The 27843-nt window shown below is 36.6% G+C and overlaps 2 protein-coding genes across 2 annotated transcripts; one reads left to right on the top strand and one right to left on the bottom strand.

Moving 5' to 3' along the window:
* The first annotated feature begins 6821 nt into the window (after window positions 1–6821).
* Window positions 6822–10923, top strand: LOC107787377 (RGG repeats nuclear RNA binding protein A-like). Its single transcript, XM_016608931.2, has 7 exons — window positions 6822–7266; window positions 8363–8675; window positions 8764–8829; window positions 8934–9066; window positions 9723–9875; window positions 9969–10022; window positions 10519–10923. The coding sequence occupies exons 1-7, from the start codon at window positions 7089–7091 to the stop codon at window positions 10711–10713; spliced, it is 1092 nt and encodes a 363-aa protein (XP_016464417.1). The 5' UTR covers window positions 6822–7088; the 3' UTR covers window positions 10714–10923.
* Window positions 10924–11952: 1029 nt separating this feature from the next.
* On the bottom strand, window positions 11953–15992 carry LOC107787376 (ras-related protein RABD2a). The gene is made up of 8 exons (XM_016608930.2): window positions 15830–15992; window positions 14259–14331; window positions 13639–13686; window positions 13457–13504; window positions 13272–13343; window positions 12998–13153; window positions 12813–12916; window positions 11953–12319 (listed from the first exon to the last, which is right to left on the bottom strand). The coding sequence occupies exons 1-8, from the start codon at window positions 15841–15843 to the stop codon at window positions 12223–12225; spliced, it is 612 nt and encodes a 203-aa protein (XP_016464416.1). The 5' UTR covers window positions 15844–15992; the 3' UTR covers window positions 11953–12222.
* Window positions 15993–27843: the final 11851 nt, after the last annotated feature.

Raw genomic sequence — 27843 nt, 5'->3', positions numbered from 1 at the left:
TCTACATTTTAAGTGTGGGGTGGGGGATACTTCAATGTATATATGTAATTGTACAATTTAACTGTTTGATGTCTCTTTGTTTTGCGTTGATTGTTTTCGATGTTTGAGTAATAGTTTCATTAGGTTAGTTTAAAGTAGGTAAGTGGCTTGTTCCGACAACGGATCTCTTTCGGCGGGATTCTTGAGGGACTAAGTCGATTGAAAAAAAAAAGGAAATATGGAGACTCTTCCTGATGATGAAGCCTTTAGACAATTTTCTTGAGGGAAGTAAGTCTAGAGAAAAGACCAAAAAGATTTTTTTTAGGTAGTGTAGTAACCCCCCATTGGGTTTTCTTTGGGCCACGGTTCTTTTTCAAGGGTTTAACTTGAATTGGGTATAGGTAGTTTTTGTTCATTTTGTTTTCTTTTTAGTAGATTAGGATTAATAGGCTACGAGCTAAAATCGAAAGTTAAGCCTCTAGCGTTGATACACCTGAACACAATAGACACTAGAGTGTAACACTTAGTCTCAGTAGTTGATTCTTGCTAAAGTGCCTTAAAAATTGTATGTTTGTTACTGAATTGAATACTCAGAAGAGAGTGTCTTGATAAGCCAATCTGGAATAAGTCATGTGCCATGTGCGTGTCAGTTTTATTGTATTCCATGATTCACATTTGATGCCTAGAACTTGCCTTGTGTGTTTGCAAAGCGAAATAGTAGTTTCATTCAGTCCTAGAAGTGATATAGGCATTTCTTTATTGAGCCAGACATATAAAGTAAACCTACCTAACTGTATTACATCTTAGTTAACCCCATTGAGCCTATAAACCTATTTCTTTGGCAACCACATTGCGAACCTTACCCAATTATTTGAATAGCCTGCTGTTTGAACCCTTCTACCTCCCATAAGCACTTGAATGGTATGGAAATTATACAAAGGCAAAAGTGTGGGGTGGTTCTTTGGTTTTTGAGTGGAGCCGTTGAAATAGATAAAAGGTGCAGTGTTTGGAAAAGTAAAAGAATAAGCACCACTGAAAAAAATGAATAAATGTAGTAATCGATAAGTGGTGGTTTGTTATAATTACATCCAATGGATGGGGTTGTTGTAAATAAAAGAAAAAAAAATGGTGGGATATTTGGTTGACATAAGTATGGCTTTGAATGTTAATGTAATTGTATTAAAAAGTGCTTAGGGAGGTTAGTCACTATATCCACATATATCCTACCCGTCCCTTAGCCTACATTACAACCAAGTGAAGACCTATTGATCTTATACTGAGCGGGCTCGATTAGTAGAGTAGTACACTACGGGCAAGCCTATGGTGCATCTTTATGGCATGTGAATGTTCTTTTTTGAGAGTGAGCTAGTTTTGTCTATCTAAGTTCCTAATTGTTCTAAACATCACTATATGTGGAACTACTCTCTTGTGTGGTGCGGGCATGTAATTCATGAAGGAAGGGCAAGTCTTGACTTTTGCGTAGAGTAGTTTGAGAAAGTATGAATATTGCACGACACGTGAGAGTCGACTTTTGAGGCTAAGATTGTTCACTACTAGGTGTAACTCATGTGATTTGTTCTTGGTGTGATGCGTTAAGGAAGAATTCTTAGTGAAGGAACCTCTATAGAGTGTGGTGGACTGCTCGAGGACTAGCAATGATTTAAGTGTGGGGTGTTGATAATAGACTAGATTTATGTAATTTGGCGATTGTTTATGCCCCAACTTAATTATGTTTCAATGTTATAATATAGTTAAATGATGAAAAATGGGCTCTAATTGTGAATGTCACACATTGTAGGAGTGAGGAGCTTGTATGAGGCCTTAAAGATGTGATTGGAGCTACATTGAAGCAAGAAAAAACCCCCTAGGAGCTGAGTACGCAAGAAGACGAGAAAAAGAATAGTTAAAATGAAGGCCTAGACTAGCGCGACCATTAGCGCGGCCGCGCTAGACCAGATGGTCGAGGCAGAATGATAGGGCATTAGCGCGGCCATTAGCGCGGCCGCGCTAGCCTAGTTCCGGAATATTAATTTTCAGGGGTAAACTTGGAAGTCTGGGGGAAAAAATCACTTAACCTATAGAAGGTCAAGCTTGCCCAAGGAGGGGCTATGCAACTTTTCATAGCTTAGTGCAAGAAAAGGAGAGGCAAGAGGCAAGGAGGAGAATTCAACATCAAGTTCTTCCTTTCTTCCTTTTGTTTTATGATTTGTGATGAATTTGATTATTGTTGTGATGAACACTAGTATGAATAGCTAAATACTTAGTCTAAGGTTTGATGGAACCTATTGAAGGATGAACTTCTTGCTTATGTTAATATAGTTTGCCATTTTAATCTCTATTTGTTCAACTACGTGCTTATTGTAGTTAATTGACAGGATCCTCAATTAGCTGTGCCTATTTAATGTGCATAATTCGGGAGAGAGTGCATATTTAGGTAATTATTGAACACCACCACTCCCAAAATATATGAGGGATCAATAATTGCGGATTTAAAGGCTGGATTAGGGATAACGAAGCCTTGGGTGTAATCTAAAGTGAGCTGTAATAAATAAACTAGCTAGCGTAACTCGGGAGAGTGCATCTAGTAGATTATCGTGATTACTCGGGAGAGATTTACAGTAGTAAGAGTGCTTAGGATTGATAGAGATAATTTGGTAAATCTATGTGAAGCATAACCGGAAGAGAGTCTATCAATAGGGAAAATCATAGCCTTAGAACCTTCTCTTAATAGTTTACAACTCAATTATAGTTATTTTTCAGTTGCTTATTTACATTCATTCGTAGTTAGTAAAAATACCCTCAATTGTTATTTACAACATTTGAGAAGTTGATTCCGTGGAATTTAGTAAGTCTAACGAGAAGTAATTAATAGGTTAATTCCTTGTGGGTTCGACTCTGGGCTAAATACTCAGATTATATTTGCAACGTATGTGTGTCCTTTACATAAGGCATAGTTGGGTGTGATCAACCTCACATGCTATAATTGATTTGTTAGTCCATGTTCTATCTTTTATTGCCAAATTTACCCTTATATACTTTAATTGAAATTGTTGCTTCTTTCATTGTCACGTTATCTCTTCCATAAATGATTTATTCTTATTTGAAGTCGTTGCTACATGTTATCTATCTCATTGTTGAGTTATTATTATTTGAATTTATTATTACTTGTTATGTCTTTCATTGTTGAGCTTATTCTCCCATTTCATTGTGTTGTCATAATTCTCGTGTTAATTTACTTGCCGTACTCTCGTGTTATTGTTGTACTCAGTGTTGTTGAGTCGTGGGCTATGTGTGGTTGTGATATTGAGATTGTTGTTATGGAAATGTTGCGGCATATGGGTACATGTAGTGTGAGTTATTATATTGCGTTGTTATGTTTTAGACACATGTCAAATTGTTTAGAGGATTGTCGGGGTGTTTGCATGTGAGTTGTTCGTGCTATTGTTATTATTGATATTTTCACATGCGGTGTGATAAGGCGGGCTATATATGTTGAGTTTGCGCATGTAGGGCATGATAATTATTGATGCGCGTGTGGCGAGACAAGGCGGGCATTTACTTTACTATTGTGCATGCAACGAGACAAGGCGAGCTATATCATGGATGATTTGTGATGGCCTGGGGGCATTGTCTTTGATGATATTTGTGTGGTGGTTTGACCATATTGTGTGCATCATGCATATTGTGGGTTTTTTTGTATTGTTTCCAATGTGCTATTCGATATCTTTGATCTTACTTATTGACTCGAGATGTGATAGTACACCTGCACAAGCATATATCGTAATCTGTCACCTATATCAGTCCATGAGTATAATTCTCGATGTTTATTGATCATGTACATGTATTCTTGTATATCTACCTTATATGTGGGGACTGAACTGTTGGCATGTAGGTTGTCTGTGTTGATATAAGACATTGTTACTATTGACACGTGAGTTGTCCGTGCGGATATGAGTTTATTGTTAATAGAATTAGCACGTCAGTAATCCATGCGGGTATGGGGTTACTGTTAATAGAATTAGCATGTTAGTTATGCGTGTAACATGTAGATTGTCCGTGCAATTGTGCTTTATAAAGTGGGCAAGAGATGTCGCGTGATTATGATTCGTGAGTTGGGATTTGTGAAATTGTGGTATTTCGATATGATCCTTGTTGTGCATTTTATGTTGAAAAGCTCGATGAGTTGAATGATTGTGGTTCTTGTTTTCCTTACTTCCTTCCATTCGTATTTTTTCATTGTTAGATTATATCAATGTCTTGTACATGTTTTCATGTCTAGTAGGTGTCTTGACATGACCTCGTCACTACTCTACCGATATTAGGCTTGATACTTATTGGATACCGATGTGGTGTACTCATGCTATGGTTGCTGCACATTTTTTTGTAGATCAAGTACCTTGGAGTATGCAGGTTGTTGGTTAGTTGATTGTGAGCTGATGTGGAGACTTCAAGGTATACAGGCCATCCCGTTCGCAAGCCTCGAAGTCACTTTCTGTTGTTTTCTTTACCACTATTTATTTCTATTTCAGAATAGTTTGTACTTGGAGATTCTTCTAATGAATTCAATAGAGCTTATGACTTGTACTACTGATTTTGGGATATTGAACATCTATTGATGGTTGTAGGCTATGTATAGAAATTTATGGTTCATGTTTAATAGTTGATTGCTTTAAATCTATTAATATCTCGATATGTGTTAGGCTTACCTAGTCTTAGAGACTAGGTGCCATCAATATTAGAAGGGATATTGGGTCGTGACAAAAAGTAAATCTCTCATGTATAATAAAAAAGAGATAAGGTCATAAAACAAAAAACAAAGTAATTATCTCATGTGTAAAAAAAGAGATGGAGTCATAAAACTAAAAACAAGTTTATAAAGACCCACAACATCATTTGATCCTTATTTGATCCTTAGAGTTGTTAATTCATAAAGTTATATTAATGTCAATGAAAGTTGGTTGGGCTATTTGTAACATGTGGGTTAAAGATTATGACATATATTACTAGTGCAATTATGAATACATGGGATTGGTTACCTTGAAATACATATACAACACAGCTTGCATAGTTGCAAGAATATTAGCGGTGGTTTGGTAGGATGCACTAGAGAAAATAATGCATGCATTAGCTTTTGGTATTACTAATTTGTTGTTTGATACACTTTTTCAGCCTATGTATTACTAATGCAAGTATTAGATATATAACATATTTGGTATTATCCTATGTAAAACTAATACATAGCAAACCATGGTATTAGCAATACCAAAGCTATTAATGAATGCATTAGCATGGTTAAAGATAAAATTGTCCTTATAATCCTTCAAAGCTGAATAATACGGAGGACATTTTGGTATATAACTAATTTTTAAAAAAAATTATGCAATGCATTCTTGAAGTGGAGGTTAGCGTCGGGAGTCTTGTGTGACAAGAAAGTGTCACCGTTACTAAAAGGTAAGTTTTATACGGCAGTGGTTAGGCCTGCCATGTTATATGGAACTGAATGTTGGCCGGTAAAGAACTCACACATCCAGAAGATGAAAGTAGCAGAGATGAGGATGTTGAGGTGGATGTGCGGGCATACAAGGATGGATAAGATTAGGAATGAAGATATTCGAGAGAAGGTGGGCGTGGCCCCCATGGAGGACAAGATGCGGGAAGTAAGACTCAGATGGTTCGGGCACATTCAGAGGAGGAGCACTGATGCACCGGTGAGGAGGTGTGAGCGACTGGCTGTGGTGGGCACGCGGAGAGGTAGATGGCGACCTAAGAAGTATTGGGGAGAGGTGATCAGACAGGACATGACTCGACTTAGGATTACTGAGGACATGACCCTTGACAGGGAATTATGGAGGTCGAGCATTAAGGTTGTAGGTTAGGGGAAAGTTGTGAATATTTTTACAGCACAATAGAGTGAGACTAGCCAGTTAGGAGTTAGACTAAGAATGTCATTGGTCGTCTATTGATGCAGGGCTTTACCTGCTAGTTTTACTATACCAGCCATCTATTTCGTATTTCATATTTTGTATTTCATATCTCTTATATTGCTGTTATTTTATTATGCATTTTTATGGTACTAATATATCGGCTCATGTTGCTTTTTTGAGCCGAGGGTCTCCTGGAAACAGCCTCTCTACCCTTCGGGGTAGGGGTAAGGTCTGCGTACATATTACCCTCCCCAGACCCCACTTGTGGGATTATACTGGATCGTTGTTGTTGTTGTTATTGTTGTTGTTGTTGTTGTTGTTGTTGTTGTTGTTGTTGTTGTTGTTGTTGTTGTATGCAATGCATTCTAATTTTCAATACACTACTCCAAACACTAGATAAGAAGTAATCTTTGCATAACTAATATGTTATTTGAATTGGCTTTTAAAAAGTAGCTTATAAGCTAAAAGCCATAAGTTGGTAATACCTAACATTTAACTTTTGGCTTATTTTTGTATATTTCATGTCTAAAAGTAAGTGCTTTTCAGCACTTTTTATCATTGCCAAATAACACAAAAACTAAAAAAGTGCTTAAAAGCCAATAAACACTTAAAATAAGCCAATCCAAATACCATTTAATACTTGCATTACTAATCCCTACATTACTAATATAACTTATTCAAAATTATTTTTATACACCCTACCAAACGACCCCTTATTGTAACACTTCATATTTTACTATTTTAGGGATCCTATATGCACCACTTTTATAGTTAGAGAACTATTTAGAGTACCTCAGTATACTTTAGGGATCACTTGGAATAAATGCTAAAACTTAAGGGACCATTCTAGACTTTTTTCTCGACGACGACAACGCCAGTAAAGAAATGTATATAATAAATAAATAAATAAATAAAAAGCACAACATGTACGATAAGTCCGGGATTTTTCCAGATTAGGTTCTCTAACTCCTCTCTCTCTCTCACACACTCACTCTCCCTCCCTCGTGTACTACACTCAGCATTGGGGCTAGGGTTTCACCAAATATCTTTTTCACAAATTATCTTAGGGTTTTTGTCTGTTCTTCACAACTGATTTATGATAATGGATATACGGATGAATTAAGCTTTTTCGAGGGATTTTAGACTTATAAAAAACTAAAGGGTTTTTTGTAATTGTTGCTTGAAATGGCGGATTTGAACCCATTTGATTTGCTGGGTGATGATGACAACGATGACCCATCTAAGCTGATTGCCATTCAGCAGCAAAAAGTTGATACCGCTAAGAAACCCTCTGCTCCGGCGGCGGCGGCTAAGAAGCAGCCGGCTAAGCTCCCCACTAAGCCTCCTCCCACGGCTCAGGCTGGTGAGCGTCACCTCAGTTTATTATGTTCTCATATTTTGTATATTACCTAAAAGTAGAGAAAGGTATTAGTATTTCGATCATGTTTAGTGTATTGAGTTAAGCAGATATTCCATATTGCGCAGATAGCGTGATTAACTTTTTGGATGTTGATTTCAACGTCTAATCAATTAATATGACACCAACTTGGTGTATTGCTTATGCAATACTAACATTGATTTATCAAAACGGAAGTAGTCATGACGTACATAGACCTTTAAATATAACAGTCTATACGTGTGACACCATAGTGATTAGAAGTGCTAAAAGGGACTAGGTTTATTTAAAATCACACGAGGAATTGTCTAGAAGAAACTCCATTCTCTTAGGATTGATGTGGGCTCAACTAAGAGTATGAGAGAATCGAAGCAAAGTACTCGCGCAGATGATACCAGCTATTTAAGATTCATGCTTAGTTGTTGTTGTTGTTCACACCTACATTAGGTCGAGGTAAGGATAAGTGTGATAGAATCTCTAATTTTCCTTCAATTACTTAGCAGTATCAGCATGAAATTGGGTTGAATACAGTGGAATATATAGAGGATTCATGTCATTAACCCGAACTATTTTGGGATTGAGGTATTGACCCAAAAAGAAAAGGAACTAGTTTGAGAATGAGGCATAATTTATTGATATAAGAAAGAAAATATAATGAGTTAAATACTCCAATTTTAAGAGGGAAGCATAAGATTTTGTAATTTGGACCTTTATTTATTGAAGGATTGGCTGTTGTGTCCTATTTCTAGTGTCACTTCAAAAGAATGAGAAATAATCCCATTCCTGCTGTTATTGATTCCTCTTGGTCTTGAAATTTCAGTTGTTCATCATACGTACATACTTTTTTATATTCCACACAAGATGTCTGACGGTGACCAGTTCTCTGTTATTCTATTTCCTTATTCTCATAATTTTTGCTAGTGGGTCCACTTGAATAATGATATGGATGAATTACTTTTTGTTTATATCTTTTGTTATAGTCATTGCACTTATGGTTCTTTTCCTCTTTTTCTTTTGCAAGTATTCAGAATTTACTTATTGCTTCTTTGTTTCAACTGTGTAGTCAGGGAGGCAAAAACAGAGGTTGGACGTGGAGGAGGTAGAGGTGGTGGACGTGGTTACAGTCGTGGTCGTGGTGGAGGCGGGTTTAATAGGGAAGCATCCAACAATGAGAATTTTTCTCGAAACAGAGAATTTTCTGGTGGTATAGCTGCACCTGAAGATGTGGAAGGAGGAAGACCCTATGAAAGACGTGGCGGTTACGGTGGACCCCATGCTTTTGGTGGTGGTCGACGAGGCGGTTTTAGTAATGAAGAATTTCCTGAGGGAGACCGGCCTCGTAGGATATTTGAGCGCCGTAGTGGTACTGGCCGCGGGTAGACACACCTTTCTTGTCTGTGTTACCATCACCTTTTGTTGCTGTATTTGTAAAGCTTTCTTACTTTTCCTTCGCTATACGAGCAGAGGTGAGATAAAGCGTGAAGGAGCTGGCCGAGGAAATTGGGGAACTCAAGCAGATGAAGTTACTCAGTGAGTTTTACCTTCCTACATAGTCCTAAACAGACTAGTGTGAACATCATGGCACATTCTATCTATTGATTATGGTGTTGATTTGTTTGTGTTGTGTATTATAGGATTACTGATGAAGTTGCTAATGAAGGCGAGAAAAATCTGAATGTGGAGAAACCCTCCGCAGATGGAGAAGCAGGAGACGACAAGAAGGAAAATCCAGCTGCTGAAGCTGAGGACAAGGAACCTGAAAATAAGGTGAACCTTTTGTATCATACTCAACACATTATTGATAGGACCTTGACGATCCCTGTGTTGCTGCCTTGTTTGTTGACACATGTCCTGCTCTGCTCTAGAAACAGATGCTTAAGAGAGCTTGAGCAGTCAGAATTTAACACCTTCCTTTTTGATGGCTTCGTGCTCAATTGGAGTATGCTAAATCAATTGGGTGTTTAGTGTATGCTATGACATGCACTTCACCAACATTGCTGATGCAGTTGCTCTTTAATTAAAAGAAGGTTTCTGAATTGACATGGTTTTTGCTTCATATATTGTTTCATTTAATTTCAATTATTTTATCTATATATTGATGTTTGTTTTTTTAATATAAAAAATTATTATGCTCATCTGTGTTATTAGTTATTTTTTCTGCAGTACTGTATATATTAAATTCTTTTCCCTTCGAACATACATGCCTTCGCTGCAGAGTAGGTGTTTTAGTTGCACTTTACTTTATGTATTTCGCTTCTTACAATATTGACCGTAAAGGTAGAAGCAGAGGTTTCATCAGTAGTAGAAGCTTTCCAGGTGTTGTTCTAGCTGTGGTAGAACTAGTACTTAATACATAGTGGAGTTGCAGGCGATAGTTAATAGGTGTTACATGTGAATGTAACTCATGTTCCTTGAATGAATAGGAGATGACCCTTGAAGAGTACGAGAAGGTGCTAGAAGAAAAGCGGCAGGCTTTGCAGGCACTTAAAACTGAGGAAAGGAAGGTCGACATCAAAGAATTTGAATCCATGCAACAGCTTTCAAAGAAATCCAGTGATGACATCTTCATCAAATTGGTGAAATTCTTGAGACATTATGCCCTCTACTCATGCTTGATGCTAGTTATCTATAAAGCATCTCTTGAAATACTTCTATGCCATGATTTTTAGGGCCCCAAGGATAAGAGAAGAGAGTCTGCTGAGAAGGAAGAGAAGGCAAAGAAGGTACTTATTCGGCATATGCGTTCTTTCCTGACAATTGTTTAACCAGCAAATGCTTTTCATACACTGCTCAATAGTGATTTACCAAGCTTTATGAACAATGCGTCCAGTCTGTTGCAATTGTTATATGAACAATGCTTCCAATCTGTTCTAGTTGTTATTCTTGCTATACACCACAGCAGTTATTTCTACTTTTCTGGATGCTGTTGCATGTGTGTCGATGAAAATGGTATCATGTAACAACATTGTTGTAGAGGGAATATTTAAGTTGTATTTCTTCTAAAGTCGGGCCTTGGTTTCTTTCAGATTTTCTGGTAATTGTTTGACTTGCGAACATATAGTAATTATTGTAGTACCATGCTACAATTTTTACAATAAAATTCCATTGCTCACTCTTATACATGTGCATGGACAGGCTGGAGTTGATTGAGATGAGAGGTGTCAAATCAGCAGAAATGAGAATCATCTAATCTTTTTTTCCCTTCTTCTCTGGCTTTAGGCAGTCAGCATTAATGAGTTTCTGAAGCCTGCTGAGGGTGAGAGGTATTATGCACCTGGTGGTCGAGGTCGAGGAGGTCGTGGCCGTGGTTCTAGAGGTTATGGTGGAGGTTACGGTGGAGCCAACACTACCAGCAACGTGGAAGCCCCTCTCATTGAAGATCCGGGTCACTTCCCTACATTGGGTGGCAAGTGATGCTTTATTAGTGCTTTTCTCCCACGTCCAAGAGGCAAATTGACTGAAAAATAATGGAGTGAAAGGGTCAATGTTTCTGATGGCCTTCAATGTAAATTTCTTGCCCTCATGCAGTACCCCTCTGTAGTTTTTTTCTTTATGTTGTGTTACTTTTCTGATATATTGGGGTATATGAAGCACATTAATTTATGCATGAGCTTTTTCTCCGCAGTTCCGTTCTTATATTTTGTATCGCATTCTCATTGACAAAAGATGGGAGGGTGCTCGTGTTCTGATTTGGGACAAAACACCTTTACAATTTACATTATTTGTGTTGGGAAGTGATAAAAGTTTAATAGCCGTGACACTAATGAGTAACCGTAGGGGGGACGGTTAGTGCAAATCCGTGGTGAGGTTATTTGACTTCTCATGTTTTGTCCATACTCTATATTTTTTTTCAAAAAATCTGATCACCCTGGCCTTCACCTCCTGTGGTGTTGAAGCGTTTGGCATTGACCCTTTTTGCTTATTAGAATCAAAAAAAGATTCCAATAAGAAGGGGACCTTATATGTGTTCGAAACTGACCAAAGCTCTGATAGCACCAAAGAGTTTATAAGTTCATCCTCTTAATGAATCTTAGGAATTGCTAAAAAAAGGAATTAATCACTTGTCCTTTTCATCTAATGAAGTGTTCACGCTATTTCCTTTACAAGGTCCAATGTTCTATACACTTCATGGACCTGCTCTGCCGGTCTTCCACCATTCTGCGACACTACTTTGGCAAAAAGAAAAGATTGTATACTAGGCTCAACAGAAGCAACAAAGTGAAGAGAAAGAGCGCGAACACCTTCATTATGAGAAGCAACGTGACTAACTATTTTGGCCCGTTAATTTCTTCATATGCATAACTAGAACAATTTGGATCGTGTACTCCTATAACATAGTAAAAAAAAAAAGGTGTTCTGGTAAGGCGGTATAAGGCAATTGTATGTTCTCTATCCCTATAAGCATAGATTGCCATATTCTCGCTAGAGTGCAAAACAAATTAGCTTAGGCGCTAACACGCTGTTCTCATACTGTTGAAATATGAGAAATATATTTAGACATATATTGAGAAGAGGATCATGCCGACCGAGCAGACCTTTGAGCTTAGCACATTTTTGTGGCAGGCGAAGTGCTGTCCCTTTGGGGACATCCGATGACAAAAAGGATCTTAGTCACCAGACGTTTGAGTGCGTATTCATCTTCGCCAGTATAGCTTCATGTTGAACTATGAGAAATATATTAAGATATTTGTCAAGCTGAAGCAGGGCTAAGTTGTCAAAGTTCAACAATCGTTATGTTCACAATTTGTACACTTCAATTAAAAAATCTTTTTAATCAAGAAAAAAGAAGATACATCTAGCTGTAAGGATTTTGCAGGACAAGTCCACAAGGGTAAACATTGCTGGTGATTAGTGAGATTACAGTAGATATGTCATGGATGAGCCATCAAGCAAATAGCGGAGGTTCTCTTGTAGTCAAAGGACTCAAGATGAGCAGCAGCCACTATTCTGAGCAACAGGCTGTCCACGAATATTTACAGTTGGAGGCTTGGCAGTACTTGTGGCTGGTTGGCTTGCCATACTGCAATAAGGAGAGCAAAAGAGAATTGAAATAATGGAATTTTGCTTGTTAAGAATGAAATTATGGAAATTTAGAGAAGCAACGCATATGCCAGCTCAAATCATAAATGTAAATGAAAAGATTATTTGGAGGACATTTTATACAAGGGATGAGGCCAGAACCAAACAAGTTGCTGTATCTTTCATTTAGATTTTTTTTTTTTGGCTTGTGAAAATGTTATAGGGGGTTGCACGAAATGATCCATGACCATGTTTAAATCCATTTTAAGGCATCAAATAGGATCCTAACTGTAAGATGATTATGTTTACCATCTGAAATATCTCTCAATTTTCTGTACCAACCATAATGTCAGAAAAGGAAGTGATAAAAATATATACGTATCCCTCTCCCAGAAAATTTTAGTAATTGAATCTGATGAAAGATCAGGCCACAACTTGGAAAGGCTATACAAGACACCATTGAGGAGCACTATTTAAAGAGGATACACTTTTACCTATTCTTGATAGCAGAAGTCATAGCCATGAAAGCCTGTTCTACGTTACTAGCATCTTTCGCACTGGTCTCCAAGAATGGAATCCCAATTTCATCAGCAAAGGCCTAAGAATAAATTTAAGTAGATCAGTTTGTTTTACATTTAAGGACAAAGGATAATTAAATATCTGCACGAAGATGATTCACCTTAGCCGTTTCATACGACACAACTCTATTAGCTGCAAGGTCAGACTTGTTCCCGACAAGAATCTTGTTAACATTTGGGGTAGCATAACGATCAATTTCATTCAGCCACTGCTTCACATTATTGAAGCTCTCCTGATCCGTCACATCATAGACAATCTACCATAGAGGCCATGCAAAGAAAATGTCAAAAGGTACAGAAAGCAGTTGGCATTAGACTCTACAGATAACTACTTGCTATTTACAATTTCTTATAAAAAGTAAGGCAACTACTCACTATTATGCCATGGGCTCCACGATAGTAGCTGCTAGTGATAGTCCTAAAACGCTCTTGTCCAGCAGTATCCCACTAAACAGTGTCAAAATAGAAAACAACAATATCTTGATTTCATGAAAAGTTCACAACACAACGAATATCTGTAATATGAAAGGCCTGAAGCAGAAGTGCAGGTGAAGTCTTACAATCTGAAGCTTAATGGTCTTCCCATCTTGCTCCACTGTCCGGATTTTCTACATGAAAATATTTGAACAGTTGGTAAGATCAGTGATAACATAAAAGTAAGAGTGCTCTGGCTGAAAAAGATCACATAAGATTCCAACTGTATGTAAAATTGAGTAGCTCATAAACAATTAAAGCATCTTACAAAATCAACTCCAATTGTGCTTATGTAGCTCTCCTGATATGTGTCATCCTGATGGTAAAAAGCGATAAAATAGTCAGCCAACATTTGCAGAATAAATTTTTTAACCACATTGAACTATAATCTGATAAACTTTTCAGCAGGGTGAGAATCTCTGAGTTGAACTATAATCTAATAAACTTTTCAGGAGGTTGAGAATCTCTGAGTTCACGATCAAGAATCTCTAACAATGAAAGCGACGCAACCAGAAATAAGTTCATAACTAATCATCCAGATGATTAAAGTGTGAAAAATAAATTTCGTGTAAAAGAAGAGTCTCAAATATCATGGCAGATGTAGCTTTTTATGAGTAGGTGATTCATAATTTCATAAAAAGCAATACAACAACTCCACCAGGGTCAGTAGACTCTACTAGCTGGAAAATTAAGGATTATTCAAGACAAATAATTCACTCCAAGTGGAGAATGGAACTGAGAAATGAAGACATGGAGAATCCATGGCTGATGCTCCATAAATCCTCCATTTGTTTAGTCAATCAGGAATTTAGTAGGTACGTTCAGACAGGTAAAAGCAGGACTAGAGAAAAAAGTCAGTATAGACAATTCCAAGATTTGAAAACTTACAGCAAATCTTAAAAGGAGACATGACTTCCCAACACCAGAATCACCGATAAGCAGAAGCTTGAACAGGTAGTCACTGCCGGAAAGCACAACCAATATAATTATAATATACATCCATTAGCTGGCAAATGTGCAAAGTTGTATACTTAAGCGCTACCCGGAATGAAAAAACTAAATCACTAATAGAAACAAGCGCTAACATCAATATGAGAGAAGTTTGTTACCTTGCTATATATGCGTAATTTAGCAACATCTACTGGTCACATTGGGATTAAATTTGGTAGTCCTACTTGATTTGGCTATAAAAATATGGAAGGGCAGAAGTTCTACATTTACGTATTATTCCCTAGATGTTCAAACTTACTATACTTTTTAGTAAATATTATTTCACATATTTATCAACACACCAAGACAAAGTAGTCTTTACATTATAGAAATCATCATGCACTGTTGGATGATGCAGTCTAAGTATGGTTAGATTGATATGTATGATAGAATTTGCGGAAGAGATTGTCTAAGGATTGTACCTCATTTGATAGGCTAAAATGATAGACATGAGATAATTGACCTGCCATATGCTATCATCTACAATCAAATATAGCCTACAAGTTCCAACATTGATTATGTTTGGAGTAAATATTTTGCATCTTCTTGATGCCATTATTGAAGTCAATTACTTCATAAAAAACACAGATCATGTTTGGATGCTCTTTTCTAGGTTGCACTTGATATGATTTAATGCTGCATCACGAACACGTAATCCTAGTTATCTAGAACATCTCTACACCAAAGGAAGACCAACAAATATCGGCCTATTTACCCAAAAAAAACTGACTTAGGAGGTTACTAGTTGGACCTTGTGCAAGCATGTGAAAGAAATATTACACCAAGGAATTTCAAACGATCTGAGATAACCATGAAAGCAATGTTGTCAATGACAAAAAATAGGAAGTGCCAAGTGCCTACAGGAATTTAACAGCAAACCACAACTGAAGTGCGCACTTTATGAAGAAAGGCGCGTATGAAAATAAGGTATATGCAAGGCAAGAAAAAAAATAGTAGTTGTAAATGTTAATCAACAACTGCAATTATATAGACTTACTGAAAAAGCTGCAATTGAGTGAATTGTATGAAGCAAGAACCTTCTTCATCAAGTTCAAAAACCATTTAAAATCTCTAATTTAAATATAAAAGATACAGTTTTGAGTTTTGAATTTAACTGGTGACTAGTATTTTTAATACTTTTTAAGTTTCCAATTTACCATTTCCTGAAAATAACTTCTATTTTTTGGGACCGATTGAAAAAGGAATAAGTTATTAAGCTTAATGTTGATTTTAATCTTCTCAAACGACGTTCGATTGCTGATTTTAGTGAATTAGGGATTATAGGTGAAATCCACAACTGCGATAAAGATAAGGATGTTTTGACAAAATCCACAGTTAAACGAATAAGTATTGAAACGAAAAGAACTAGAAAAGGAAATTGAATGACAGAAACTAATATGAAGAGATAGTTCAATTCTTCACCAATAAGTATTGCAAAATAAGCAAAGGAATATGCCGACGGAACTTACTATTCTGGATTCATGGAGACTAAAAGCAGACGGAAGTCGCCGGAATATTGAGAGATCTACCGGCGAGAATTGGACGGAATTTGATTCTTCGCGGCAGAATTCAGATGCAAAAACGTTGAAAGAGGCTGTGGGAGAGAGAAAGAGACCCTGCAATGAAGACACGTAAAAGGAAACAATGACAAAAATGGTCCTTTATGTTTGGGAAGGTCTAAAGTAGTCCCTTAAATATACATTTAAATAGTTTTAGTTCTTTAAATTTATCAAAATCGAGCAATTTTGGCCTCTATTAAATATTTAACAAACTACGGTAGTTAAATTAATGGGAACCGGAAAAAACATTTGAAGGTGCATATTTTGAAGTTTTTGCTATTTTTGTCTATTTCTAATGTCGGGTGCAGTTTTTGAGGTTATTTAGTTCGGGTCTTTAATATTAGAATTAGGGGTGTATAAAGGAAAACGATAAATTGTACTAAATCGATAATCCGAGTTAAACCGAAAAAAATCCGACTATGGTTTGATATTAGGAAAAAAATCCAACCATAATTGGTTTAGTGTTAGGAAAACAAACCAACCATAATTGGTTTGGTTTGGTTTTAACTAAAAAAGTCAAACCGAAACCAAACCAATCTGACATTATATGTATACAAGTTTTAAAAATACTTTTATAATAAAAATAATTATTGTAATGTAATTTATAAATATTTTTTAACTCTTTAATAGTTCTCTCTTTTAATGTTTTATTTCAAGCTTGGGTTTAGAACTTTTGAATGGTCAAATATGTTTTATAACTCATAAAAGCTAGTAACTCAAATAAAGCCCAAAGCAAAATCAAATCAATACTAATGCTAACAAAAAAATTTCAATTCAATACTAGGAATAACGATAATACTGGATATTTATTTTTTTAGTTTTGCATTGACTTAGATAGTGAAAATGCATAACCTACTTTTAATATTATTTAGTCATATAATTAATGGGGTAGTACTTATTAGTCGTACTTATTTTAACATGATTTAGTACTTTAGATTATTTTTTTATTTTTATTATGGCTTATTAATTAGCAATATCTATCTTATACGATTTGTTGAGTATTTTAGTATAATCATGACTCATCTTATATTATTTTATATTATTTTAGCAATATCTATCTTATACGATTTGTTGAGTATTTTAGTATAATCATGACTCATCTTATATTATTTTATTGGATAGTATCTTATATAGTTTGATCCTACTAGGACCTAAGAAATATTACAGCACAAATTATAAATTTTATGTTATGAAGATTTTGTCGGAAAAAATCCCGAAAAAACCCGAAAAATCCGAGAAAAACCGCGATTGGAAAATCCAACTTTTGTTGGTTTGGTTTGGTTTATAGATTTAAAAATTCGAGACAATTGGTTTGGTTTGATAATTAAAAAATCCGAACCAACCCGGCCTATATACACCCCTAATTAAAATATTTGATATTCCAATTTCTGATGTATAATTGTAATATTTTGGTGTTTCTTGTTAAAAAAAATTCTTCCAATATCAATTAAATCTAACAACTAGACAAAAACCAAACGTGCTTACTTTTGACAAACTTGGTAAGGGGCCATTTTTGTTATTTCTCTAAAAGAAAGCATTGATTATTTTCTCATCCCGCTTATTATTTTAATAAAATAATAAGTCATATCATGAGCATGAAATCGAGTTGTTAATAGATAAAAGACAAAATCAACTTTTAAGCCAAATATTGATGACAATATGAAATTTACTGATACGCTAGCTACAACAACAACAACAACAACAACCCAGTGTAATCACACAAGTGGGGTCTGGGGAGGGTAATATGTACGCAGACCTTACCTCTACCCGAGAGGCAGAGAGGCTGTTTCCAGGAGACCCTCGGCTCAAAGAGGCAACAAGAGACACTATATTAGTACTATCAATAGACTCATAATAAAACAACATAAAATACCATGAAATCCATAACATAACATAAATGCCATAAAAAACAAAGTAACAGCAATATAAGAGATATAGGAAATACGAGAAAGATATAAGGTATTAATACACAACAGATAAAGCCCATCATCAGTAGTTGATCAATAGCATCCTAAGACTAACTCCTAACTGGCTAGTCTCACTCTAGTGCGCTGTAAAAAAGACATCACAATTTCCCCTAACCTACAACCTTAATGCTCGATCTCCACAATTCCCTATTTAGGGCCATATCCTCAGTAACCCTAAGTCGCGCCATATCTTGCTTCATCACCTCTCCCCAATACTTCTTAGGTCTCCCTCTACCTCTCTTCGTACCCACCACCTCCAGTCGTTCACACCTTCTCAGCGGTGCATCAGTGTTCCTCCTCTGAATGTGCCCGAACCATCTGAGTCTTGCTTCCCGCATCTTGTCCTCCATGGGGGCCACACCCACCTCTCTTGAATATCTTCATTTCTAATCTTATCCCTCCTTGTATGCCCGCACATCCACCTCAACATCCTCATCTCTGCAACTTTCATCCTCTGGATGTGTGAGATCTTCACCGGCCAACACTCGGTCCCATACAACATAGCAAGCCTAACCACTGCCCTATAAAATTTACCTTTCAGTAAAAGTGGCACTTTCTTGTCACACAGGACTCCCGACGCTAACCTCCATTTCATCCACCCCACCCCTATACGGTGTGTGACATCCTCGTCGATCTCCCCGGACCCCTGAATAAACGACCCCAGGTACTTGAAACTACCCCTCTTAGGGATGACTTGAGAATCAAGCCTCACTTCCACTCCCGCTTCCGTCGGCTCTGCCCCAAATTTGCACTCAAGGTATTCCGTCTTCGTCCTGCTCAACCTGAAACCTTTGGACTCAAGGGTATGTCTCCAAACCTCTAACCTCTCGCTGACGCCGCGTCGTGTCTCGTCGATTAGGACTATGTCATCAGCAAATAGCATGCACCATGGCACCTCCCCTTGAATATGATGTGTTATAGCATCCATCACCAGGGCAAATAGGAAAGGGCTGAACGCAGACCCTTGGTGCAACCCCGTAATAACCGGAAAATAATCGGAATCGCCTCCTGCTGTCCTAACCCGAGTCTTAGCTCCATCATACATGTCCTTAATCGCCCTAATGTAGGCAACCAGTACCCCTTTAGCCTCTAAGCATCTCCATAAGACCTCCCTAGGAACCCTGTCGTACGCTTTTAGATCGATAAACACCATGTGGAGATCCTTCTTCTTATCCCTGTATTGTTCCACCATCCTCCTAATAAGGTGGATAGCTTCTGTGGTAGATCGCCCCGGCATGAACCCGGACTGGTTGTCTGAAATAGACACCGTCCTTCGCACTCTCATTTCTACCACTTTCTCCCAAACTTTCATGGTATGACTTAGTAATTTAATACCCCTATAGTTGTTACAGATCTGGATATCGCCTTTGTTCTTATACAACGGGACCATTGTACTCCACCTCCACTCTTCGGGCATCCTATTAGTCTTGGATATAACATTAAGCAACTTAGTAAGCCATTCCAAACCTGCTCTACCCACACACCTCCAAAGCTCAACCAGAATTTCATCTGGTCCGGTAGCTCTGCCCCTTCTCATCTTATGCATTGCCTCCATAACCTCATCGACCTCAATGTCCCGACAATCACTTAGTTCATGGGGGCTGTCAGCGTTCCTCAATTCACCTAGTATAATATCCTGATCCCCTTCCTCATTTAGAAGTTTATGAAAGTAGATCTGCCATCTCCTCTTAATCTGGTCATCCCCCAACAAAACTTTGTCGTCCTCATCTTTTATGCACCTCACTTGGTCCAAATCCCGAGCCGTCCTCTCTCTCACCTTAGCGAGTCGGAGTAACTTCTTCTCCCCGCCTTTTTTGGTAACTAACTTCTTTTTATTAGTTACCAAATAGTAATTACATAACAAAGCAAAGCAAACACAGCTTGCTAATCTTTTATTTACTCCTTATACTAATCTTCCTAGAAACATAAACTATACACATAATGCTTGTTCCTAGGAGTGACTCTAGCACTAACTATATATGCTATATCTTTTGAAATTTGCTCCACATTTCTGCTCTTCTTCTCGAATACGCTTCTGTTTCTTTCAAGTCATATATGATAAACAACTTCTGCATACATTATTCTGAACATCATCGCATAAACAGACTTCCCTTTTGCTTCAATTATGGCCCATTGAAGAAACTGCTGCCAGTTGCCATTTCCAAACTTCTATTTTCCAAGCCATCTGCACATTCTGTTCCACACTTGGATTGCATAATCACAATGCCAGAATAGGTGATCTCTTGTTTCCTTTTCTTTTATACACATCACACAATCTGGTTCTACATTGACCTTCCAACTAACTAACCTGTCACAGGTCATTAGCCTTTCCTGGATCATCAACCACATAATGAATTTTGCTTTTGGTCTTGCTGCATTTTGAAATACCAATGTTTTCCATTCCGTTCTTCTGTAATCTTCCAGTAGGTGCAGGTATATTTGTCTGATCATGCTCTTCTTCCGACTATGTGAGAACTGCACCTCTTCAAGTATACTGTATGACTCAATCACTTTCCTTACCATCCAGCATGCTTGTTGAGGAACTTTCATTGTCTTCACTTGCTGATTCTTGACATAATAAGCATGTATCCATCTGATCCATAGCTTGTCCTATTTGTGAGCTAAATCCCAGCATGTCTTTGCAATAGTTGCCTTGTTCCACAACTTCAAATTGATTCACCAATTTGAAGAACGCAATTCTTAATATTAATATATAATTCACCAACATGTACTTTGTTTTCCCAGTATTTGTTGGGAAATGTCATTAATCCACTATCAGATACATAAATTTAATTTAAGGATTTAAGTTATATGTATTGACAGTATAACGATTTTTTTCACCAAATATAACTTAACCTGTCATAGGCAGCTAATGGTGGGGAACTCTGTGGTTTTGTTTCCATTTCACCAATTTATGGGATGATATTTCTCCAGATAACTTTTCCTTCTACTCTTTCAGCTCTCATCGAAGTTTGAGAACCTAACATGTCTAAGATTGTTTGATACAATAAGAACTCTGAAGTTCATGAAGCTTGAGAATTTAGTGTAAACAGTCCAGGATAAAGGAAGACTAGTTTTTTTTTTGGGAAAATTTGATCACCAAGACACAAAATAAGAGAGGGTGAAAATAATTTGTTTTATTTCACAAGTTGGCCCGAATACTACAATTATCAGGAAAAATACGCGTGTCAAAGATTAGGTCTCAGGTTCAAATTCTAGCGAAGACAAAAATACTAGGTGATTTCTTCTCATCTATCTAAGCCTTGGTGGATAGAGTTATCAGGTATCTATTACTAGTGGGAGGTACCACGTACCTGTAGAATTAATTGAAGTGAGAGCAAGCTTGCCAGTACACCACGATTATAAAAAAAATACCGGTGTCAAGGTTAGGGTCTCATGTTTAAATTCTATAGGAGGCAAAAATATTTGGTGATTTTTCCCCATATGTCCACGACTTATTGAACATAGTTACTCAATATATGTACTGGCGAGAGGTAGAAGGTGCGCTGTTGATGCCCAATTTCGCCATCATATTTTTCCAAATAATATATATTTTTAACATGTCAGCTTTGCGTCATTATTTAGTTTATAAGAATTATACATGTATTTTTCATAATTTTTAGCAAATTTTACAGCTTTAAAGATAATTTTCTTGCATCTAAATTACTTAAATATTTACTAATTATTCCTTTAAATTATTTTTTGATGACTTGATCATCTAAAATTATTATTTGCATCTATATACATGTTTCAAAATTTTCTTTTAATTCATTTTATATAATTATATTAGTATTTTTAGGCTATTTGCACAATCTTGCAATAATAGCCCATATTTTGCATTTTATTGCACTTGTCATTTTATTCAGGGTCAAAATAAGTCTCTACATTTTTATAATCTTCTACTATTTTAAAGTAGTAATTTGCATATATATCTTTTTTATATTTATTTAACTATTTTTATTAAATTATTTTCCTTTTAATCTCTTATTTAAAAGCTGGGCCAAATTTTGAGCTAATTTTCGGACCAAACGAACCTAAATCCCTGGACCAATCCCCAAGACCCTTTAAAATAACCCGCCCTGTTTCTTTTGCGATCCTGGCCGTTGTTCTCAAATGATCAACGACCTATCATAAACCCATCCGTTCCTTTTATATTGCCTCTTACCCAAAACCCTAGCCCATTTTCTACCAATCGCCGCCCCTGAAATCCCTGGAATCCACCCTTTTCTCTGAAGAACCCTAATCACCGCCCTCTCCAATCCTTCTCATAATTCCGTTAACAATGGGATTCACCAATTATTTTCTTACTATATTTGCATTCCTTCGCTACTAGGTGTTTTTTATGGTATTACATAGTACTTTCTTTATTTTGGAAAGTATAAATCTTTAAATAAAAGGGAATCCTTCTTTAATCTTCAAGATCTAGACGGTATTTCGTCCATATGCATCATGACAAGGTCATATGGGTTCGAATCAATGAGATTTTTAACTATTTTTGGCTCTCCATCATAAACTAGGGTTTACCTAATTTTCTCCCTAATCCGTTTTTAATTGATTCCGCATGTTATTATTTCCTTATTTGTGTTTGATTTTACAGTGTTTCCTTGTTTGTTTGCTTGATTTCTACTACTATATAAATCCTTCCCCTATTTCCCTTTGAGGGCAGACTTTAATCATCGGATTCACTAAAAACTCAAAGCTATCACTCTATTATTATCTCACTCTCTTGTTCTATACTTTAGCTCTTGGCCGGCTAAAAGCCAAGGTTACCGGAATTTGATTATTCAACCTTTCTTAGTGCAAGCACTGTCAGGAGTTCATTTGAAACCCTTGGAAACTCTGATGCACTAAGACTCTGGGTTCTATTGCTCTTTGTTGACGTTTAGAATACTGTAGAGTTTGTTATTTCTTGCTTGTCTGTTTATCAATTGATAACTGGTAAGTTCCTTCGCTTTTGCAATTTTATTCTCTTGTATTCATGTCTTGTACATTCATACCTCTGAAATTCCGTGACTTGATGTATTACTAGGACATCTCCGTGTGCAACCTTGTTGGCACTAAATTTGTTTTATGATATGAACTTCTTTAGCATTTGAATTTGCCTAAATTTTTTAGTTCTGAGACCTTTTTATTGTACATGCTTAACTTGAATAATTTTGACTCTATTAAGCTCGTTTAGTCTAGCATATTGGTACCTAAATGTTTATATTTGCCGCCTGGCATAAGTTTGCGTCCCTGCTTTGTTTTGAATTCCTGTAATGACTGACTTGTATCTATAATGTGTTCTAATCTCTGTTAGGACATTCATCATAGCTATGACCTTCCCCCCATGCTATTTTGTCACTTATTATGTCTTTATTTTGCTTAATCTTATATCCCCTAGTGATTATTTGGAACCTTTAGAGTAGCTATCCTAACTTGTGTTTTCTTATAAGGTTTGATACTGGTTTGTCTTACTGATATAAGTTGGCATGTCTGCTTTTCTGGTGTTGTGATGGATACTTAACATAACTTGGATCCCTAGGCTTTAAATCCTTTAATTTAGTGCTCTACTTTGGATTTGTTTGGCATTGTGCACCCTTATATGTTGATCCTATAATCTCAGAAAAACTGATTCCTTTAACTCTCTTAATGTGTTTTTCTGCCCAATATGCTATCTCTTGCTAAGTGATTGAATATGTAATATCAACCTGCCCTCTAAGTCTTGTTGATTCTCTTAACTCTCATGTTCTCTATGTAATCAACCTTGCTACGTCTGCTTCTAAAGTGCAAGTGCACCTCTTAAAATTCTATCACTTAATCACTGTTCTCTCACTCTCATTTGTTATCTATATTATTCTGAATCTATTATTCTTGGCCGGCTGAAAGCCAAGGCCACCAAAACTCTTTCTATCGACCTCCCTAGTTGAGCCCTACTCGGGGTCCATTTGAGACTCCTGTGAACTCTAACACTCTAGGATTTGGGGTCCTTTGACCATTTCTTTACTGGTGGAACTTAAGCTGTCTCTGACACTTAGCTTTTCTCCCTAATCTTTTTTGTTGATCTGCAAACTGGGTTGCTTAAGTGATTTTTGTGTGATTCTATAATTTATTTGGGTTATGTGTAGTTGTTTGGCTTGGCATCAGTTCCTCTGTGACTTTGGGCTGTGCTGATGGGCATAGTCTCCTGTTTGAGAAATGCTTGGATCTGGGCATGCTATTTGCGACGAATGAGCTTGTGAAGGCAGGTAATACTAGGTATCTCCTTTTGGGCCTGCTGTTAGGCCTACTATTGTTCCATGTGTAATATTTATACTTATATTCATTATCTGGGCCTGTAATAATTTGTGATAGACAATGGGGACGTTAGTGAAATTGGAAAATGGGTATATTCTAATGTTTGCATAAAAGGGTAGAAAACATGCCTATAGAATTTATATGACTTGTTATTTTATCCAACCTGCCATATATGCTATTTAGTGTCCATGTACACTAGTAGAAACCATGCTTATAGGAAATCACACACTCACTCAACCTATTTTACTATGCCTACTACTTTACATTATTAGACAACATGCCTATAGGAAATTAGTGTCAATAACTATTCGTTAAATTTGTGTAATTACAGCATGTTCACTAGATACCATGCTTGGCGGATCACACTAATGCTCATCTAGATATCATGTCTATAGGGGTTAATTGACTAATTAGCCTATTGTTTTCATCATATTGCTCACTTGGAAAACATGCCTATAGGGATGAAGCGTTATAGAACTAGTTTCAACTGCCAGATATTAGAAATCATCCCTATAGTATGTTGTTATTCGCCTAGAAACTATGCTAATAAAATCAAACACGAGTAATATTTCAAGCTTTCGAACTGTTTTATTGCCTCATTTAGAGATTATGCCTATATGATTTGTAACACCTATAATCTGTAAACTCATTGTTCCAACAAAATCAGCACTACATGTGCACTTAAAATCAAAATCAAATAGAAATCATGTCTATAGGGTTTAATGACTCTAATTTGCCTCAATTCTGAAACTGTCTGATGCCTAATGTGAAAATTTGCCCGCATGCATTTGTTGCTTATATGTGGAGGCTAATCTGGGCCTTTAACTGCCTTTATATGAAGTCCTATTTGTTTTGAATGTCCCCTAACTTTATCGTTTTGAGTAACCTAAGTAAAGTCTAGAACCACCCAAATAGAGGTCAAAATCCTCCTGGACCATATGCATGAGACTGGTAGCGCAGGCATAGGATACGACTTAGAATTGAATTAAAGAGCCTTTAGGTAAACAACTTTAACATAGTAATCGGATAGCAGGAGATGATAGTCTGTGCCCGTTGACTGAATAATATGAGCAACCCCTACCTTATGGGAGTTGCGAAATATTATTTATGTTGCACGGGATGATCCTTTAGGCTAAAAAACTTAGGACCCCCCTTTCTTTATGTACTTGTTATTTACACTTAGTCGTTTAACTATATCCTTGTAGTCCATTTGTACCAATTCTCATTATGTTATAATAAAACTCTTTGACCTTTTATTTTCTTCGTTTATATGATCATCTTGCCTAATTATAATCTATATAGTCTTAGGTTCGGCCGGGACCCACAGTTGTAGACCTTGAAGAGTACCCAATACTTTATCTTTGAGGTAATTTGAGTCCTTACCCGATCTTTGGTAGCGTTGACTAGTCAAACAGAGTTATCCGCATAATAGGTGACCTAACGCATCTTAAAAACTATTAGGTGGCAACTCTTCTTCTTTTAATACTCTATCTCCCACTCAAAAGAGTTGTCATATGTCGAAACTCGCTTTCGTGAGAAAACAGAGCGCGACACGCGTAATATCTACATTAGTAGAGATCTGCTATAGTCAAGGGCAGATCTACCTTAGCCAAGTGGTGTCACGTGACACCGCTTCGTCGAAAATCTTTACTTATTATTTATATATAAAATAAAAAAATAAAAAAGTAAAATATGATAAAGTGACACTGCTTGTCACAAAGAGATGTGTAGCTTATCTTGTAAGACTCTAAAGTGTTCTACGTGGGTTCGAACATCCATAGCTTTATTTGATGTTCTAATACTTTTGTGCCTCATCTAAAAAATGTACATAACCAAAAGGGGTTTTGAGACACTAAGCAATTAGACATTATCAAAGCACTAAACCAGTGGATTATAGTCATAATTGAAGAAACTAGCACAATTAATTTTTTAAATGGAGGGATGTTGCTATTTTCTTAGTAAGTTGTGCTATTTATTTTTTTAGGTTATTTTTTAAAATACGATGTTATTACAGTAATTTGGTTACATTTAATATGGTAGTAGTGCTTACAAAAACTCATGTGTACGCTACTGGCTACGCTAAACGTAACCCGAAACCCAAATAGGAAGAGCAAAAAAAGAAGACCAAGTAAATGAGAAATCAATCAAAATATCAATAAATACAGAGAAAAAATTACCAGAAGGTTTAGAGTGCCTATGTGGAAATTTGCGTGGGATTCTGTGATGATCCGGCCGATCGTCTTAAGAATTTATGCCCCGATCTCCTATTTACTATTTTCCCCATATTTATTTCTGCTATTTTGATTTGCCGGGATGTTCGGTTTTGAGTTTGAGAGTTTTGGGACACTTAGTCCCTAAATGAGAGCTTAAGTTTTGAAAAATTTGAACGTAGTCAGAACAATGTGAAGACGGCCTTGGAATGGAATTCCGATGGTTCCGTTGGCCCCGTTGGGTGATTTCGGGCTTAGGGGCATATTTGGATTGTGTATTGGAGGTCTGTAGCTAATTTAGTCTTGGAATGACAAAAGTCGAATTTCAAAGTTTTCGGTTTGATAGTGAGATTTTGATATGAGGATCAGAATGGAATTCCGGAAGTTGGAGCAACTCCGCAGTGTTGAATGTGACGTATGTGCAAAATTTCAGGTCATTCGGACGAGGTTTGATAGACTTTTTGATCGGAAGCGTAAATTTAGAGTTTTGGAGTTCTTAGGCTTGAATCCGTGGTTGATTCGTCGTTTTGATATTGTTTTAGGTGTTCTAAAGATTGGTATAAGTTTGGCTAGTGGTATATGACTTGTTCGTGCTTTTGGTTGAGGTTACTGGGGCCTCGGGATGATTTCAGATGTTTGACGGAAAGGTTTGGAGTTGAAAGTTGCAGCTGAAGCTTTAAGTCTGCTGTCATAACCGTACCTGCGACCTGGGGACCGCAGGTGCGAGGTCGCAGAAGCGGTCGAGCAACCACATAAGCGGTTTAAGGTAAAAATGGAGTTGACCGTGTTGATACCCAATTTTTCCCTATATAATTTTCATATGCAAAATACTTTCAAAATAGCATATGTATGCATATATAAGCATGTCCAAGTGTTTCATTATTTTTCAATTTTTAAAACATTTTTAAATCAATTTATCGCCTTATTTTATCAGAAAAAACCAATAATTATTTCCCAAATTATCATTTTTGGTAACTCCTTTATTGTATTCTCATATTTATACCAAAATATAGCTAATGTAATTTTTGCACATTTTCTTACAAATTTATTGAGTATTTTAAAATTAAATTGCACATAATTGCAATTTTAGCCTATTTTAAGATTTAATTGCGTTTATAATTACAAAATTAATCCCAATATTTTTAATTTAATATTTGCGTATTATTAATTAATTTAGTACCTTCAATTTGTTTCCAAATTTTGCTATTTTTTATAAAAATAAAGAGGGAAAAAGTGGCTATTTAATACTAGCCATACCTATTTAAATTTTAGCCCAAATCGACCCCCCAATTAACCCCAATTTCAATTTCAAATGGACCGGCCCAATTCCTAAACTACCCGCCCCTGATCCAATTAAGTTCAACTCGCCCGGCCCCCCATTAAATCCAGGTCGTTGATGTAAATGATCAACGACCACAATCCCTCCTTTCCCTTTTTAATCCAACAACACCCCTTAACCTTAAATCATTTC

The sequence above is a fragment of the Nicotiana tabacum genome, chromosome 7, assembly GCF_000715075.1.
Source record: "Nicotiana tabacum cultivar K326 chromosome 7, ASM71507v2, whole genome shotgun sequence".
Taxonomy (NCBI): Eukaryota; Viridiplantae; Streptophyta; class Magnoliopsida; order Solanales; family Solanaceae; genus Nicotiana; species Nicotiana tabacum.
Note: the sequence above shows the minus strand (reverse complement) of the source record. Positions and strands in the feature narration are given on the sequence as shown.

What these genes read in the sequence shown, in the direction of transcription:
- LOC107787377 (XM_016608931.2), top strand. Translation starts at nt 7,089, where the DNA reads ATGGCGGATTTGAACCCATTTGATTTGCTGGGTGATGATGACAACGAT. An exon ending in CGTAGTGGTACTGGCCGCGG is followed by an intron (nt 8,676 to 8,763) that starts GTAGACACACCT and finishes CTATACGAGCAG; the next exon opens with AGGTGAGATAAAGCGTGAAG. An exon ending in AGGAAGAGAAGGCAAAGAAG is followed by an intron (nt 10,023 to 10,518) that starts GTACTTATTCGG and finishes CTCTGGCTTTAG; the next exon opens with GCAGTCAGCATTAATGAGTT.
- LOC107787376 (XM_016608930.2), bottom strand. An exon ending in GTCTCCTTTTAAGATTTGCT is followed by an intron (nt 13,687 to 14,258) that starts GTAAGTTTTCAA and finishes TTTTACCATCAG; the next exon opens with GATGACACATATCAGGAGAG. An exon ending in GCACAATTGGAGTTGATTTT is followed by an intron (nt 13,505 to 13,638) that starts GTAAGATGCTTT and finishes ATTTTCATGTAG; the next exon opens with AAAATCCGGACAGTGGAGCA.